At 33.1% G+C, this 15,341-nt stretch overlaps 1 protein-coding gene across 1 annotated transcript; it reads right to left on the bottom strand.

Moving 5' to 3' along the window:
• Nucleotides 1–8,659: 8,659 nt before the first annotated feature.
• LOC133037890 (uncharacterized) lies at nucleotides 8,660–12,226 on the bottom strand. The gene is made up of 3 exons (XM_061115646.1): nucleotides 11,715–12,226; nucleotides 9,783–10,438; nucleotides 8,660–9,485 (listed from the first exon to the last, which is right to left on the bottom strand). Exons 2-3 carry the CDS (start codon nucleotides 10,143–10,145, stop codon nucleotides 9,009–9,011), a joined length of 840 nt encoding a protein of 279 aa, XP_060971629.1. The 5' UTR covers nucleotides 10,146–10,438; nucleotides 11,715–12,226; the 3' UTR covers nucleotides 8,660–9,008.
• Between the last annotated feature and the right edge of the window lie 3,115 nt (nucleotides 12,227–15,341).

Genomic DNA, 15,341 nt, shown 5'->3' with positions numbered 1-15,341 from the left:
AAACTTTATATGTGTTTATTTCATCGTTTTAGAAAGTTCAAATTTAGGGTGTTAATCAACATACTTGTGAGTAGATCTAAGATCCTGGTAAAATAAATTCCAACAACTGGCCTCGGAGCCATGGTAATTGATTTACTTGCAAGAAATTTGGACTTTAAAACGATTCTTTGTATGTTCTTTGGATGGTATCATGTTGTATTGAGTGTTATTTGATGATTGATTGATGTTTGTGAAATTTTCGTGAAAAATAATTGCGATTTCATCTCTGGAATTATTTTTATTGGATAGATGGAAAAAATTAAGCAAGTTAGCCTTTTACAGAACTTAATTTGGATTTTATTTGAATTAGTTATGATTTTTTGAAGATTTGAAAAAATCGGGGTTGTGCTGATATTTTCCTGCGATCGCAAATCTGTCCGTACAGTTTCGAATTTTTTTGTTTTTCTTCGATTTTTCATGCTTTTTCATGTAATTAACTTCCAATTTTTTGTATAGTTTTGTATTTATACTATCACTATTCCTAATTCAATTCTAATTATCATTTTGAATTAATTTAATATTTTTTAAATTTAATTCAAGATATTAGTGTAATTTGAATTTGAATAGAATTAGTATCTATCTTCTTGCTTAAAAATCTATCTTATTTTTAAATTTGATTATATCTTATTTTTTTTTTAAATTTAAAGTCAGATTTATAAGATATTTATAAAATCTTTTAAGATATTTTTAAGATATCTTATCTTTTAAGATATTTTTAATTATATCTTATCTTTTAAGATATTTTTTTTAAATTAAATCTTTTTAGATATTTTGACCTTATTTAAATTTAAAATAAGATATTTATAATCATGTAATTTTAAATAGATGTAAGATATTTTGCTAACTTTTAAATTTTGTTATTTTATTTATTTAAATTAAATTTAAAATCTGAAAAGATATTTCATTTATCTTTTCTAATTTTTTATTTAATTTTTATTTTTAAATAACATTTAATTTTTAAAAGTAGTTAGCAAATTTTTTGAAATGATATTTAGGTTGGTTGAAACCTAATTTTTCAAAAATTGTAGGTTTAATTTTAAATTTTTATTTAAAATTTCGAATTTTTTCAATTTTTTTTTAAATTTTTCGAATTTTTTTTTATTTAATTAATTATTTTCGAAATTAAATATTTAATTTAAAATTAAATAAATCCTACATCCAACTATCCAGCTAACCTTGTTGCAGGAGTATGTGGTTTTAGCTTGTATGTAAGTTTTTAAAAACCTATTATTACTTGATTGCAAATAGTCATGGTTACCTTTTGCCAGATCTAATGATCTGATGGCTCCCTTGGTCAAGATAATAATTTGTAACAGGTATATTTACAATCTTCTTTCATCTGTGTATGACCTAGCAACATGATAGGACCCATCCAAAGTGTGCCTGTGTGAGCCTATGTGTTTAATTTGATTATAGATACATATAGGTTGTTGTTGCTAAAATAAATTATCATAGTTCTTGATAGAATTTATTTAGGCCCATTTAGTTATTGGACTTATTCAATTAATAACAGTTGTTCTTATTAAGGTTAAATTCCTCTCTTTTGGGCCTTGTGTGAGAGTTGGGAGCCATAGAAGTGGGTACGACATACTGAACCCAGCACCCCCTCACATAAACCACCCCAATTGTGAAGGCCCATTTGCCTGATTTGAATGACTGTACTAGGTTAATTACACTAGTTTAACCTAATAAAAATTGATTAGCAACATAATTAATTTTATTTTTTTTTAAATTAATTTAAGAAAATTATATTTTAAAGAATTCTTTATTCTAAGCTAAACTATATGTACTTTCTTGTATTTAATTAAATATAGAATTATAACCATCTAGATTCTTTCTGGAACTTAATTTAAATTTTTCATTAAATATTCTTATTTAAGTTGATATTTAGTTATCTACAACTAACCAACTTAAATCTGAATATCTTTTGAATTTCAAATTTCAAAATTAAGTTGAGGAATTTTAGGCATTGGTTATTAAGATTCTTTAGATATTTTTTAAGTTAATATCTTTTCGAATATTAACTTAAAATGGAATATTTTTCAAATTAAGTGGTTACAACTTAATTTTTGATATTTAATTAAATTTAAATTTGAAAAATATTTAAGTTCTAGATTTTTTCTAATAACAACTTAAATTAGATATTTTTTCAAATTTTGTGGAAAAGATACTTAGTCAAATAAGATATTTTCTAGATAGTTATTTCTAGACTACTTATTATTTCTAATATTAAATAGGAAAATATTATAAATTGTGAAGTTAATTATTTAATTAATTTTGGTACAATTTATTTTAAGTATATTTTTCCTAGTATTAAACTAGAAATTAATAATTAAGCCTTCTCTACACTTAATTATTTATTTCTTGAATTTAATACATTTAATTAATTTAAAAATTAAATATCTAAGTTGATTTTTATCATCATACTTAAATATTTCTTTTTCATGACATTAAATAGAAAATTATTTTTAGTTGAAATTTATTTTTTCAACTAAATTTAAATAATTTTCAAAATATATTTTTTCTTCATTTTATTAATCAATTTTCGAAATTGCATTTCTTAAATGCTAGAATTTCGAATTTTATCTTGAAAAATAGATTAAGTTGTAAATTAATTATTTATTTAATTAATTCTTGGATCAACTTAAATCAATGATTTTTTTCATTTATTGATTAATTTAAAATAAATTGAATTAAAGTATATTATTAGAAATTAAATTAATTAGTCAAAGGAAAATCTAGATAGGTGATATTTTTGCTTGAAGTATTTTTTTAGTGTATTTAATTAAATAGAAATTAATATTTAAGTGTATTTTCATCATCATACTTAAATATTTAAAAATTTTCTTATATATTTAATTAAATAGGACAATTATATTTTTTGTTATAAATTAATTTTATTAATTAATTTTGGGCCAACATTAAATTAGAATAATTTTTCCAGGATTAATTTTTTATTTTAACATGCATTTTCGAAAATTGTATTCTTAAATACTTTAATTTTTCGAAATGCAATATATATTTATAGAAAATTAAATTTGAGTTGTAAATTAATTTATATTAATTTTGTAACAACTTAAATTGAATATTTTTCTAAATATTTATTGGAAATTATTACTAAGATGGAAATAATTCATCTAAGTAAAATTTATAAATATTAAATTAAAATTTATATTTAGAATTTTTCATTCTAAATTGGAAATTTTAAATAAATATATATATTTAAAATAAATAAATTAAATAAAGAGAATCAAAGAAAATACAACTCACTTTAAATAATGAGCTTGATTATTATTAAGATATTCAATCTCCATTTTTGGTCTTACAAAAGTTAAATGTTTTCAATATAATCTCGAGACGCTAGACTTCGTCCCCCTATGGATGGTTATTCGTTGAACGCATTTAACACCGTAAGATTTTATTTGATAAGTGTTTTGTAAGTTTTCGTCTCTATTAGACTCTCCCCTACGATGACTACTTAGAGATAAACTTATGAAACATGAAACAATGGTGGAAGCTCATAAAATGAGAATAACCTTGACTCTCGCCTACCGGGACAACGTTGGATTCTTATTTTGATCGAATAAAAGGTTGCTAGAATGGTTTCTATTTTAGATGAGCTGACAACTCTATTCAATAAATGATGCTTTGACTCTCGCCTACCGGACCTTCGTATCGGTTGTTGAAAACCTTGGAAATTATTTAGGATTGTATGTTTTAGTATTTTCACTACTCATTCCTACTTGCTATATGCTTATAATTTACGAATTGTGTATGAATTTATATTGAACCATGTTATTTTCTGTTATTAAGTTGTAGTTTAATCTCGAATCTTCATTGTTGGTCTAACATGTTTGTTTTTCTAATGAGATAAATCTCTAATGGATTTTCACCATTAGACATACATAATAGTGTAAGATCTCGAAAGATAAATATTGTATATGCAACATCTATCTGTTCATCAATTGATGATACCTTAGACTAGTATTTTTACAATATGAAACAAGAAGATTACATAAATAAGATTACTTTGTCTTTCGCTAATCGAAGCATCGTTGGATTCTTATTTTAAACGAAATTATCCTAATTCCTCTTAGATATCATTGGATGAATGGTCTATAAATCATTTCATGTCATTATATTTTTTTTCTTAAGAAATTAAATGACGCATATGATTATAATCCCGAAATTCTATTCCCAATTGATATAAATCCTCAATCTTAGAAATCTCCTACTTGTATGGGCAAATCAAACTTAGAGTTATATTAGTAGTGTTGGTCCAAGATAGAATTACTCATTATATTTGGTATAAATTTAAGTCTTTGACTTTAATTTTAGACTCCAAATAGAAATTTTCTTATATTTTTAATTCCAGAATACAATACGATTACACTTTCTCAAGTGTTTAATATCCATCTTCTATTAATGGATTCAAACTGTATGGAATATGAGTTAGGTATTCTGTGACCAGGATCCACTTGCAGTATTCTAAGAACTCTTTGATGTAACTAAACCTATGTCATCAATAGACACTACCATCTTTTAATCTATGGCATTTGTATCTTGTTCATAGTGGATTTGACAACATCAATCTCTGCAAAGAGTTAATATGCCTATATCCACTGAAAGTAGTTCATCTCATTCGCAGATGGATGTACATTCAGGGGTGGATATGAGTTTTTCGTTGTATTCTTAAAACGATAACTCTAGATTATACCTTTTAGCAAAGAAATTTGAAATGTTTAAAAATTTCATTAATTTCTAGCAATGGTTAAAACCATTAAGGTAAGTGGTTAAAGATCTTGCGAACTGATAGGGGTGGAGAAATAGTTAGTAGATATGCAGTTCAAAGATCATTAAATTGATTTTTGAATTATATCCAAACTTACCTCCCCAGAAATTTCGAGTTGCATGTTGATGATTAGTTACTAGTCGTTGCCTAATCCTTCTATGGTAATACAATTTCAGAATGATGTAATGGTTGTATACTTAATGTAAATCATTACTAGATTCATGGATCACCTAATCAAAATCTTAAGAAAAGCTAGAACTGTTAACCATGGTTTCTTAGCTATTCTAAGTGATTAGGGGTGGACCATCCCATTGTCAATAGATAAGAAAGTGTTTGTTCAAACAAATACTACTTTTCTAAGAAAATGACTAAGTCTGAAAAACAAGTAGCAAATAATGGAGATATTTTTCTTGATTCCAAAAGTGTTCTATCATCTTATATAACATATGATGATCCCACTGCCTCTGTTGTCTTGTCACAACCGAAGAGATCAATACCATTTAGTTTTCTTCGACATAATTCACGGTACCTTGTCGTAGTGGGAGAGTTTCTAGGAACTCACCTTCTTATGACTTGGGACACACTAGTGATTAAAATCCATTCTGAGTTTAAACAAGTAATGGATTGTCAAGATAAGAAACTAAGAAGAAAGCCAATAGATCTATGGTTTAATCCATTCACATGGAATAACCTAAATCTTTCTATTACAAGGACATAAAAGGAAATTTCGTGTATGTCTATTCAATGGACTTAACAAAACTTCTTGTTCCTAGTATTATAGGTTTGAGTTTATCTAAACCTATGGCTTATGGTATACCTGGTAATTACTTACTCTAATGCAAGCAACTTACTTTAGTAAGATGCTGAAGCATTTTCTTTCTAATGGCAATCTATAGAAGCTTCACAACTTCTTAGACATAGACTTTATTTATCTAAGGAAAAGTCTCAACTATTCCAGAAAAGATAAAGCCATGAAAGAATTTCTTATATCAACAGTGAGAGGTCTTAGATATGCTTTTGTATGCCTTAGACCAGACACCTACTGTTGAGTGGGAGTAATGAGTAGGTATCAGATTAATCCAGGAGAAGAACATTGGAAGACAATCAAGTAAATCTTAAGATTAAGAAGAGGAACTATATGTTAGTCTATAAGGGTGTGTTTAAAACTCTTAGACTACACCATATCAGATTTCAAAATTTGCCTTTGTGCTAGTAAATCTTTCTGATAAGATGGTGGTTACTCTGGGGGTGGAATAGTGATTTTGGAGAAGTGTAAAAACCTATCTGAAGTCTCTAGGTCTACCAGAGAGGACCGAATGTTAAGGTTGCGGGGAAAGGTACTTATTCGGTCTAAGGAAAGTTCTATACATCTTTGGCACCATTCCAAATTGCCTTAAACTACTAGTGTTAATTTCCCGATTAACCAAAAGTAGTTGCCAAAGATATAGAATCCAAACATCCCAAGAGAGTAGACATATAGAGAGGAATTTCACATTATCAATGATTTTGTGATTAAAGGAAGAGTAATAGTGGAGAAAAGGTTGTGGTTAATTCAACCTTTCAGATCCTATTACGAGGAGTTTACTACTACTACACTTGATTTGTATATCAAGGTGTTGAGATTATTTGAAACGCACTTTTTGTTTTATATTAGTGCAAGTGGGAGTTTGTTGGGTTTTATGCCCTAAATAAAACTCATTTCAATATAATCAGATTTACTTATTAATATAGATCAGAAATAACATTTAATGTTGCATGGTTCACATGATTTATTTCATGTTTATATGTACATAATGTATAAATTCATCTGAAACCCTTTTCACATACTTGATCCTGTTTATTGTGTCGTCAACACATTGGAAAGTAAACATGACTATGTGAATAAAGTTTCCTAGATTTATCAGACATAGGGTTTTACTGATATGATAATCTACAACAGAGTTTACTTGCATTTGGAGAAGTGCTATGTTCTTTCCAGAGCATTGGTTAAAGTAAAGCTCAGGTTGGATGCATGGAGTATCCATCGGAAGGGACCAATATTGAACTTTGACTTAGATTTATTAAACTTACCGTAATATCTATTCAAGTCAATATCGCCTAGTTGATCCTAGATCAAATGATCTTAATCCTGTTATGATTAGGCTCAATCTTGAAAGGCTATTCGTGTTCCTTGAATTGTTAGTTAAGCCTGCTTTTAGGTCAGGGTGATACGTACTTTTTGGGAACACGGTAGTGCAATTGAGTGGGAGCGCTGACATGAACATGGAATCTATAGCTTCTATCTGGCGAATAGTAAGCAAAGGATGATCTCCTTCGAGCTTGACCAAACGAACATAAATGGTGGAGTACTCATTTCACATAAGCTGAAATATCATTTATACGGGGTCAAGTGTTTTAAGGATAAAATACATTGTAGGGTGTAACGGTAATTTAATCCCTTTACAGTGTAGATCATTCATATAGAGGATCATTGATCACATTAGGATTATAACAATGGATAACTAATGATGTGTCTATATGGTGGAACATATAGAGCATTCTATGTACTGAGAGTGCAATTCTAAGTTCTATGCGTGGATTCAACGAAGAATTAATAAGTTAGTGAATTTTAGTGCTAAATTCTTGATCTACTTATTGGAAGCTCGGTTATATAGACCCATGGTCCCCCCACTAGTTGAGATAATATTGCTTGTAAGACTCATGTAATTGGTTTTGATTAATCAATTATAATTCTCAAATTAGACTATGTCTATTTGTGAATTTTTCACTAAGTAAGGGCGAAATTGTAAAGAAAGAGTTTATAGGGGCATATTTGTTAATTATGATACTTTGTATGGTTCAATTAATAAATATGATAAATGACAATATTATTTAATAATTATTTATAGTTATTAAATAGTTAGAATATTTTAATGCCAAATAATTCAAACCTAACCCTAGTGGAATGCTATAAATAGATAGTGAAGGCTTCAGGAAAATTACACTTAAATTTTCTATTTTTCCTTCAGAGAAAAACCTGAGCCTTCTCTCTCCCTATCTTTAGCTGCCACTTCTTCTTTCTCTTCCCTCATGAATTTCGAAATCCTTAGTGATTAGAGTAGTGCCCACACACATCAAGCAATACCTCAATCATAGTGAGGAAGATCGTGAAGAAAGACTTTTAGCGAGAAGGAGGTTTCAGCATCAAAGATTCAGAGAAAGAGATCCGTGTTCGTATATTGATAATGCTCGCTACGTAAAGGAATCAAGGGCTAGATATCTGAACGGAAGGAGTCATATTATTCCGCTGCACCCAATGTAAGGTTTCCTAAACTTTATATGTGTTTATTTCATCGTTTTAGAAAGTTCAAATTTAGGGTGTTAATCAACATACTTGTGAGTAGATCTAAGATCCTGGTAAAATAAATTCCAACAGTAAGCTAGCCCCAACATGGGAAGGGCCCTACCTGATCACTAAGGTAGTCGGAAATGGAGCTTACAAAATCCAAACGGACAAAGGACGAGACATCAACAACAGTTGGAATGCTATTCACCTAAAGCAGTATCACACTTAAACCCCAAACTATTGTTCTGTTCTCTTTGCATTTGTTTTCTTTATCGGTCTTACGAGACCCACTCTTCTCAACGCACTATTGCTAACAAATATTCATGCAGGGAGACAGAACTACATTTGGGCTTGATCCCTGGAAAGGGTATGTAGGCAGCTCTACGGAGTGCAGCCCCCTATCATAACCATTTTTTTTTCCATTTTAGGATAATGCGTCATTCAAGCTATTTGACATACAACATCCATTTGATAGTTTCATTTGACAACCCACCGAACGAAAATAAATTCAAAACAATATTCTACTGAAGTAGAAGCACAACGCATACAACGAACCACATAGTCCAAACATCATTCTGAACTACTAAGTCTAAATCTAACTCAGCTGACCTACATTTAGACTAAGGGGAAAATAGGGTACCAGACCCATACAAGTCAGCCAAACCAGTTACTACAACAAATACATAGCGCATACAACAAACATCATTCCAAAATACTAAGTCTAAGTCCAATTTGGCTGACCTACATTTAGACTAAGGGGAAAATGGGGCACCAGACCCATGCAAGTCAGCCAACCAGACAAAAGTTCATATTACAACATTAAAAACATAAAACACTTGACATATAGTTAACTCAAGAAAGATGTGAGTCATCCACCGGGAGATCGTTCGTAGTCATCTCTTCAAACGAGTTAGCCAGTTGGCTAGTTCGAGCGTCTTCCTCGGCCCTCATCCGCAGCAATTCTTCATAGTCAGCAATGTACTGGGGTATGTCCCAAGACTCGGCCTTGTTGTCTCGATACTCCATCGCCATCTTTCCACGACACTGGATCTCAGCCTCCAGTCCAATTTCGACTAACCGACCTTCCAACATGTCCACACGAGCTTGGGCAGTAGCAAGATCAGCCAAGGCAGACTTCAAACGATTAGAATCTTGCTCCTTAGCATCAAGTTGAGTTCGTAACTCTTCTCTGACACGGTCAAGCTCTTTCTTGCAGCTCTTTAGCTCCTTAATCTCCCCGCGCAAAGTATCACGCTCAGTCCTCATGTCCTTCATTTGCTCCTTCATGTTCTTAATCTTATCCAAGGCGTACATAAGTCCTTGCATACCCTGTCATGCAATATAAAGTACCATAATAGTCAGACACAATAATATCGCGAGTTTGTCCACACATAAATTGTAACATGGGAATGCATGCATACCTGAAAGGAGCGAGAGATGGACAACTCCATGGAAGCTATTTCTCCGATGTTCTCAAAAGGAGCTCGATCCTCTAGAAATAATAGCTTACTGGCCTCACCAAGGTGTAGGCCAAACTCAGAATAATATAAACTACCATAATAGTCAGACACAATAATATTGCGAGTTTGTCCACACATAAATTGTAACATGGGAATGCATGCATACCTGAAAGGAGCGAGAGATGGACAACTCCATGGAAGCTATTTCTCCGATGTTCTCAAAACGAGCTCGATCCTCTGGAAATAATAGCTTACTGGCCTCACCAAGGTGTAGGCCAAACTCAGAATGTGCAGCCGCTGAAGATGGAAAAGAAAGATCAACTGTATTACTCAACCAATCGGTCGACTCAACCGGAGACGGTCTCTTGTTATTCTTCTTCTGAGCCCTCGCAGAAGGACAAGAAGGAGCAGCAGTAGTAACAGCCTCCTTCTCAACACTAGGAGTCGTCCTAGTCTTCTGTTTGCGTGAGCGTAAACGTTCCATAGCACCGTCACCAGCCAGAGGAAGAGTGAAAGAAGATTGGGCCATGAATCGATCTGCAAAATCTCGTCCGTCTGATGTCAATTCAGGTAGAAATAAAGGTTCGCATCCCAAAATCTCCAAACTTCTTTGGAGTATAGTAACTTGAGACTTAGCACGATTCTTAGGATGAGATATACCTTCGGGTTGACGGGGAACGTGATCCCACAAAGTGCTGTCTCGAAGAGAAGAATCAGACAATAGAACGTTCCAATAGCGCTCCTCCTCCGCAATTCGAAGAACTTGATCAACTCTCCCTGGCGCCTGCCCACACACCCAACTAAATGGAAGGCCAATCCTACCTACAAAGAAGACAAATCAACCAGTTAGGCATGCATCAATAAACCATAACAAATAAGGGCGCAATTCAACACCAAAACTATGACCCTCACTAGCAGGAGACCACGAATGGGGAATCCCACGATCAACCGATAATCCTAGAGCATCAAAAGGAACAAAGAAAAAATCCTCCTTCCATCGCTTAGCTTCTTTAATCCCAAGAATCAAATGGTCACTACCGTTTCTAACGGTAAGTTGGTACCTACCTTTATCATGTGGATGCTCTTTCAAGTAGACGTACAAGACTTCAGCAACCGTAAATGTAATGTTATGCCTTTCGGTCAACACTTCTATGGCCATAAGAACACGCCAAGCATTTGGCATTAGCTGACTGGGAGAGATACCATGATAGGAGCATAGTTCAGACATCAATCTAGGGAGAGGAAATCTGAAACCATACTTAAATGGAAGCTTGTACAAACATGTCCAACCCGGTATCTTCCAGTCAGCCCGTTCCCCGCTAGCCGGAGCATACAAACTAATGTGTATGGGAATATTATAACGACGACGAATTTTCGGCAAGTCATTCAAGGTTATTACTGACCTAGGATTAACACCCGAAAGTATATCGCCCGACTCAGTATCACTCGTAGGGCGATCGCATCTACTCCAACCCCGTACGCATAGCAATAGACATCTGTATCCTCACACCCGTCATCCAACACATAACCTACCACCCCAAAGAGGGAATATTCGAAGGATCATCAGACGAACTGGTCGTCTTATTAGACGAAGTGGCACAACTACCATGGTTGCTCATAGACATAGCAAAAAACCCACCTAGAACAAAGATACTGGACTAAGAGCGAGTTCACCAAAAATATAATCATATACAAAGCAAAACACCGGCTAGACAGAATAAAAAGATATGTATATATACATATATCAAAGCTCAAGTGGCAAAAAAAAATAACTAGACATAAAAATGGACGCCATAATAATGCTCACCAACTGGACATACGTGTTCTAAATAGACCACCAGTTATGGTCATTTAATTAACTAAAGGAAGACAATATTCCAGCTAGCCAGACAGTCATTATTCAAATCACACTTACTACTATGTAAAGACAAACAGTAAAAATGTAGATTTTTACTACCCATGAAGATCAAACACAAACACAAATATACAACAAGTAAAATATATTTACTCATCTACATCACAAAAATAAATATGAACATGTACAAGAACATGAAGAACATAACAAGAACATTCAAGGGAGAAGGTTTAGAAAACTTACCTCTTGAAAGCCTCCTTCTAAAACTCCAAGTCTCACTTCACCAAGAGCTCCAACAAATGTGAGCAAGAGTGAAAGTAACTCTCTATATTTATAACCAAAGAGGAGCATTGGATGAGTGACAAGTGTCTCCCATCCCATCTGATCATCACATAAAAAATATATATATTGGAGTATATACGGACATCACAAATATTACTCATATATGCATATGTCTATCTCCCTTGTAAACTGTAGAGGTATCATCAAATAAGACGGACAAGTTGTCTACTCATCTGTGAAATAGACATATGATACACAAGAGTAATATATCATGGAGATAGACATGATAATAATCTACTACAATGATAATATAGGTTTGGTACTTTTCAGTGGACAAGTATGCAATAAGGAGTACTATATACATATGCCTATCTCACAAAGCTGTCAATCTATCAATCTCGTAAAACAAGAACCATCAATATATGTTAGCACATATATATATTACCATTAATATATGTCACCGCATGTCAATCTTGACATCTCACAAAGCTATAACCATCAATATATGTCAGTACATATATATGTATATTACTATCAATATATGTCAGCACATATATATATTACCATCAATATATGTCAACACATTTCTATCTCATAAAGCTATGAATTGGCTATCTCACATTGGTATTAATAAGTACCAGTTAGGTGTGTATCAAAAGAGCTCGTGGGTACCGCTGATCCTCACTTAATGTCCATCTCCTCACAACACTTAATGTATGTCTGTCTACCCCCTTCTATTATTTATATATATGTCTACCTCCTCCCATTATCTACATACATGCCTATATATTATGTCCGTCTACCCCCTTCTATTATTTATATATATGTCTACCTCCTCCCATTATCTACATACATGCCTATATATTATGTCCGTCTACCTCCTTCCATTATTTATATACACGTCTATCTCCTCTCATTATCTACATACATGTCTATATATTATGTCTGTCTACCTCCTTCCATTATTTATATACATGTCTTTCTCCTCCCACTATCTACATACATGCCTATACATTATGTCTGTCTACCTCCTTCCATTATTTATATACATGTCTTTCTCCTCCCATTATCTATATACATGCCTATATATTATGTCTGTCTACCTCCTTCCATAATTTATATATATGTCTATCTCCTCCCATTATCTACATACATGCCTATATATTATGTCTGTCTATGTAACACCCTAACTAACTTAGGCATATTACGTGATTTTTAAACGTACTGTGCAGCTCGTTGCTAATCAACGAGGTTTATGGAAAAACGTGATTAATTAAAATTTTGCTTTTTAATTAAACTTATAAACCATATTACAAAAGACTCGGGATCCCGATTATAAAATCATTTACAAAAAGATTTAACTGTTTAACCATTACATAAAAATAAAAGTCGTCTAACGACCAGTTACAAAAATTCAGCCTTGCTGTCCCGAGGATCGTACGCTCCAGGCCTAACCGCCCCGACATGTACAATCTCATAAGCTCGCTCACGGTCCATCAGCTATAGCCTTGCCTTTACCTACACATGAACATAAACTGTGAGTCGACAGACTCAGTAAGAAAAGCATAATAATATCATACATAATTCTAACTGCCGTGTCCAACACGATACTGAGTCCCGCTACTGCCATGTCCAACATGGTACTGAGCCACTACCGCCATGTCCAACATGGTACTGAGTTCTGAACGTTCATAGGGACGGTACTATTGACAAGTATCCTCCTGATCGGTCGAACCGGTCATACTCCGGCTGCTGGTCATACTCCAGCCTGTACCGACGGGATAGGTCAATAGCACGGAACCACCAACCAAATGTCAGCCTGATCGGTCGAACCGGTCATACTCCGACTGCTGGTCATACTCCAGCCTGTACCGACGTGACAGGGTTGGATGGTTCGAAGCCTATATACATAACTAATGTAATCTAACAGGCTTCCTACATGCACGCTAAACATGTAATCTACATATGCATACTGTTATACTAATCTTACCTGGATTCCGATTTCAGGTGTGCCGTCAACCCGACCGGAACCGAAGCCGAGCGGCGGACATGCGGCTCCTAAACCATAAAAATCACAACGCTATAAGTGACACGCTAAATCACTTCCCGGGGACTAAAACTAGGAACTAAAAGTTTCCCTATCGATAAAAAGCATGGCAATACCCCTAAAAACATAAAAACGAGGAAAACTAGGGTCCCTGAATTTTCCCCAACCGGAATTCCGGTTCTGGAAAATTCAGAACCCTCATCCGGAATTCCGGTTCCTCGCAGGCAGCAAACCAAATTTTTCATAACTCGACCAATTCAACCCCAAATGGTTCCAAACTTTCCAGACCTGTTCTGTACCTTCCCTAGAACATTTCTAAGGACTCAAACTAACCCAGAAACCACAGAATCAAAAATCACCATTGGAGCTTAAGCTTTGAGTTCTAAACTCAAACTTGAGCAAATCCACCTAATAAGCAATCAAACCAACTTAATTCTACACAATCAAGCTTAGAATGACCTCAGGAAACTCAAGCAAACATCCTCAACATCACAGCAACCAAATATAACCTTTTTTCTCAAAAATCACATATTTTTACATTGAAAACTTAAAGCTTTGCATAACCTATCTAACATGCTTCAACACAGCTCATTTTAACTTCAATTAACATGCTTTAAACCACATAAATTAACACAAAAGCACAGCAGCAACAACAACTAAAAATCATGCAAGAATCATCATATTTTCATCAAAATTTCAATCCAATTCAAGAGAAAACAAAAGGAGCTAACCTAGCTTGAAGAATGCTTAGCTTTGAATGAGAATCCACTAGAAAATCAAAGCAAAAACCACCCCTTTGCACCCACATGCACAGCCGAAATAGGGAGGAAAGAAAGAGAGAGTTTTTCTAAATTTTTCTAAGTGTTGGGTTTTGTTTTGCAAAATGAAGGAAATGGAGTAAAAGTCACTTAATACACATTTCATTTCAGCCAACAAATAAATAAAATAAACAATTAATTTTCAAATAAAAAGCCACTAAAAGACAAAACACTAATGGGGCAAAAAGACCATTTTGCCCCTCCTCCATAAAATCACATAAAAAATCACTAAAGGGGTATTTTTGGGAAATTCTAAATTCCCGGCCATTCCCGACATTCCCAATGTCTAAAACCCGTCCCCAAACTACTAACATACTAAGTTGTGATTTCTACTGAGCCAAACGCCGAGTTCCAAAATACCGGGCACCGGAATTACGAAATATGCAAGCTACTGAATAACATAAATAACAGTATAATAAATTATTTAAATAGCTATAAATAATTTCATAATTAATCATAAACAACTGCTAATTTCCAAATTAACTAAGCGGGCTTTACAGTCTACCTCCTCTCATTCATATATATATATATATCCATCTCCCTACAATATATATGCATATAAATGTCTATTTACTTACACCTCATACACATGTACGTCTATCTACTCTCATCTCATATTTTGAGATAGACAGCCAAATATTTTTTATTTGACCCAACAAGACGACTTGGTCTAGTTAAGAATCTCTTTGAAGAACTAATTGATCACACAAAAATTATTGGCCA

The sequence above is a fragment of the Cannabis sativa genome, chromosome 5 (assembly GCF_029168945.1).
Source record: "Cannabis sativa cultivar Pink pepper isolate KNU-18-1 chromosome 5, ASM2916894v1, whole genome shotgun sequence".
In the NCBI taxonomy this organism is placed as follows: domain Eukaryota; kingdom Viridiplantae; phylum Streptophyta; class Magnoliopsida; order Rosales; family Cannabaceae; genus Cannabis; species Cannabis sativa.
The sequence above is the reverse complement of the archived record's forward strand: the minus strand, read 5'-3'. Positions and strand labels throughout refer to the sequence as shown.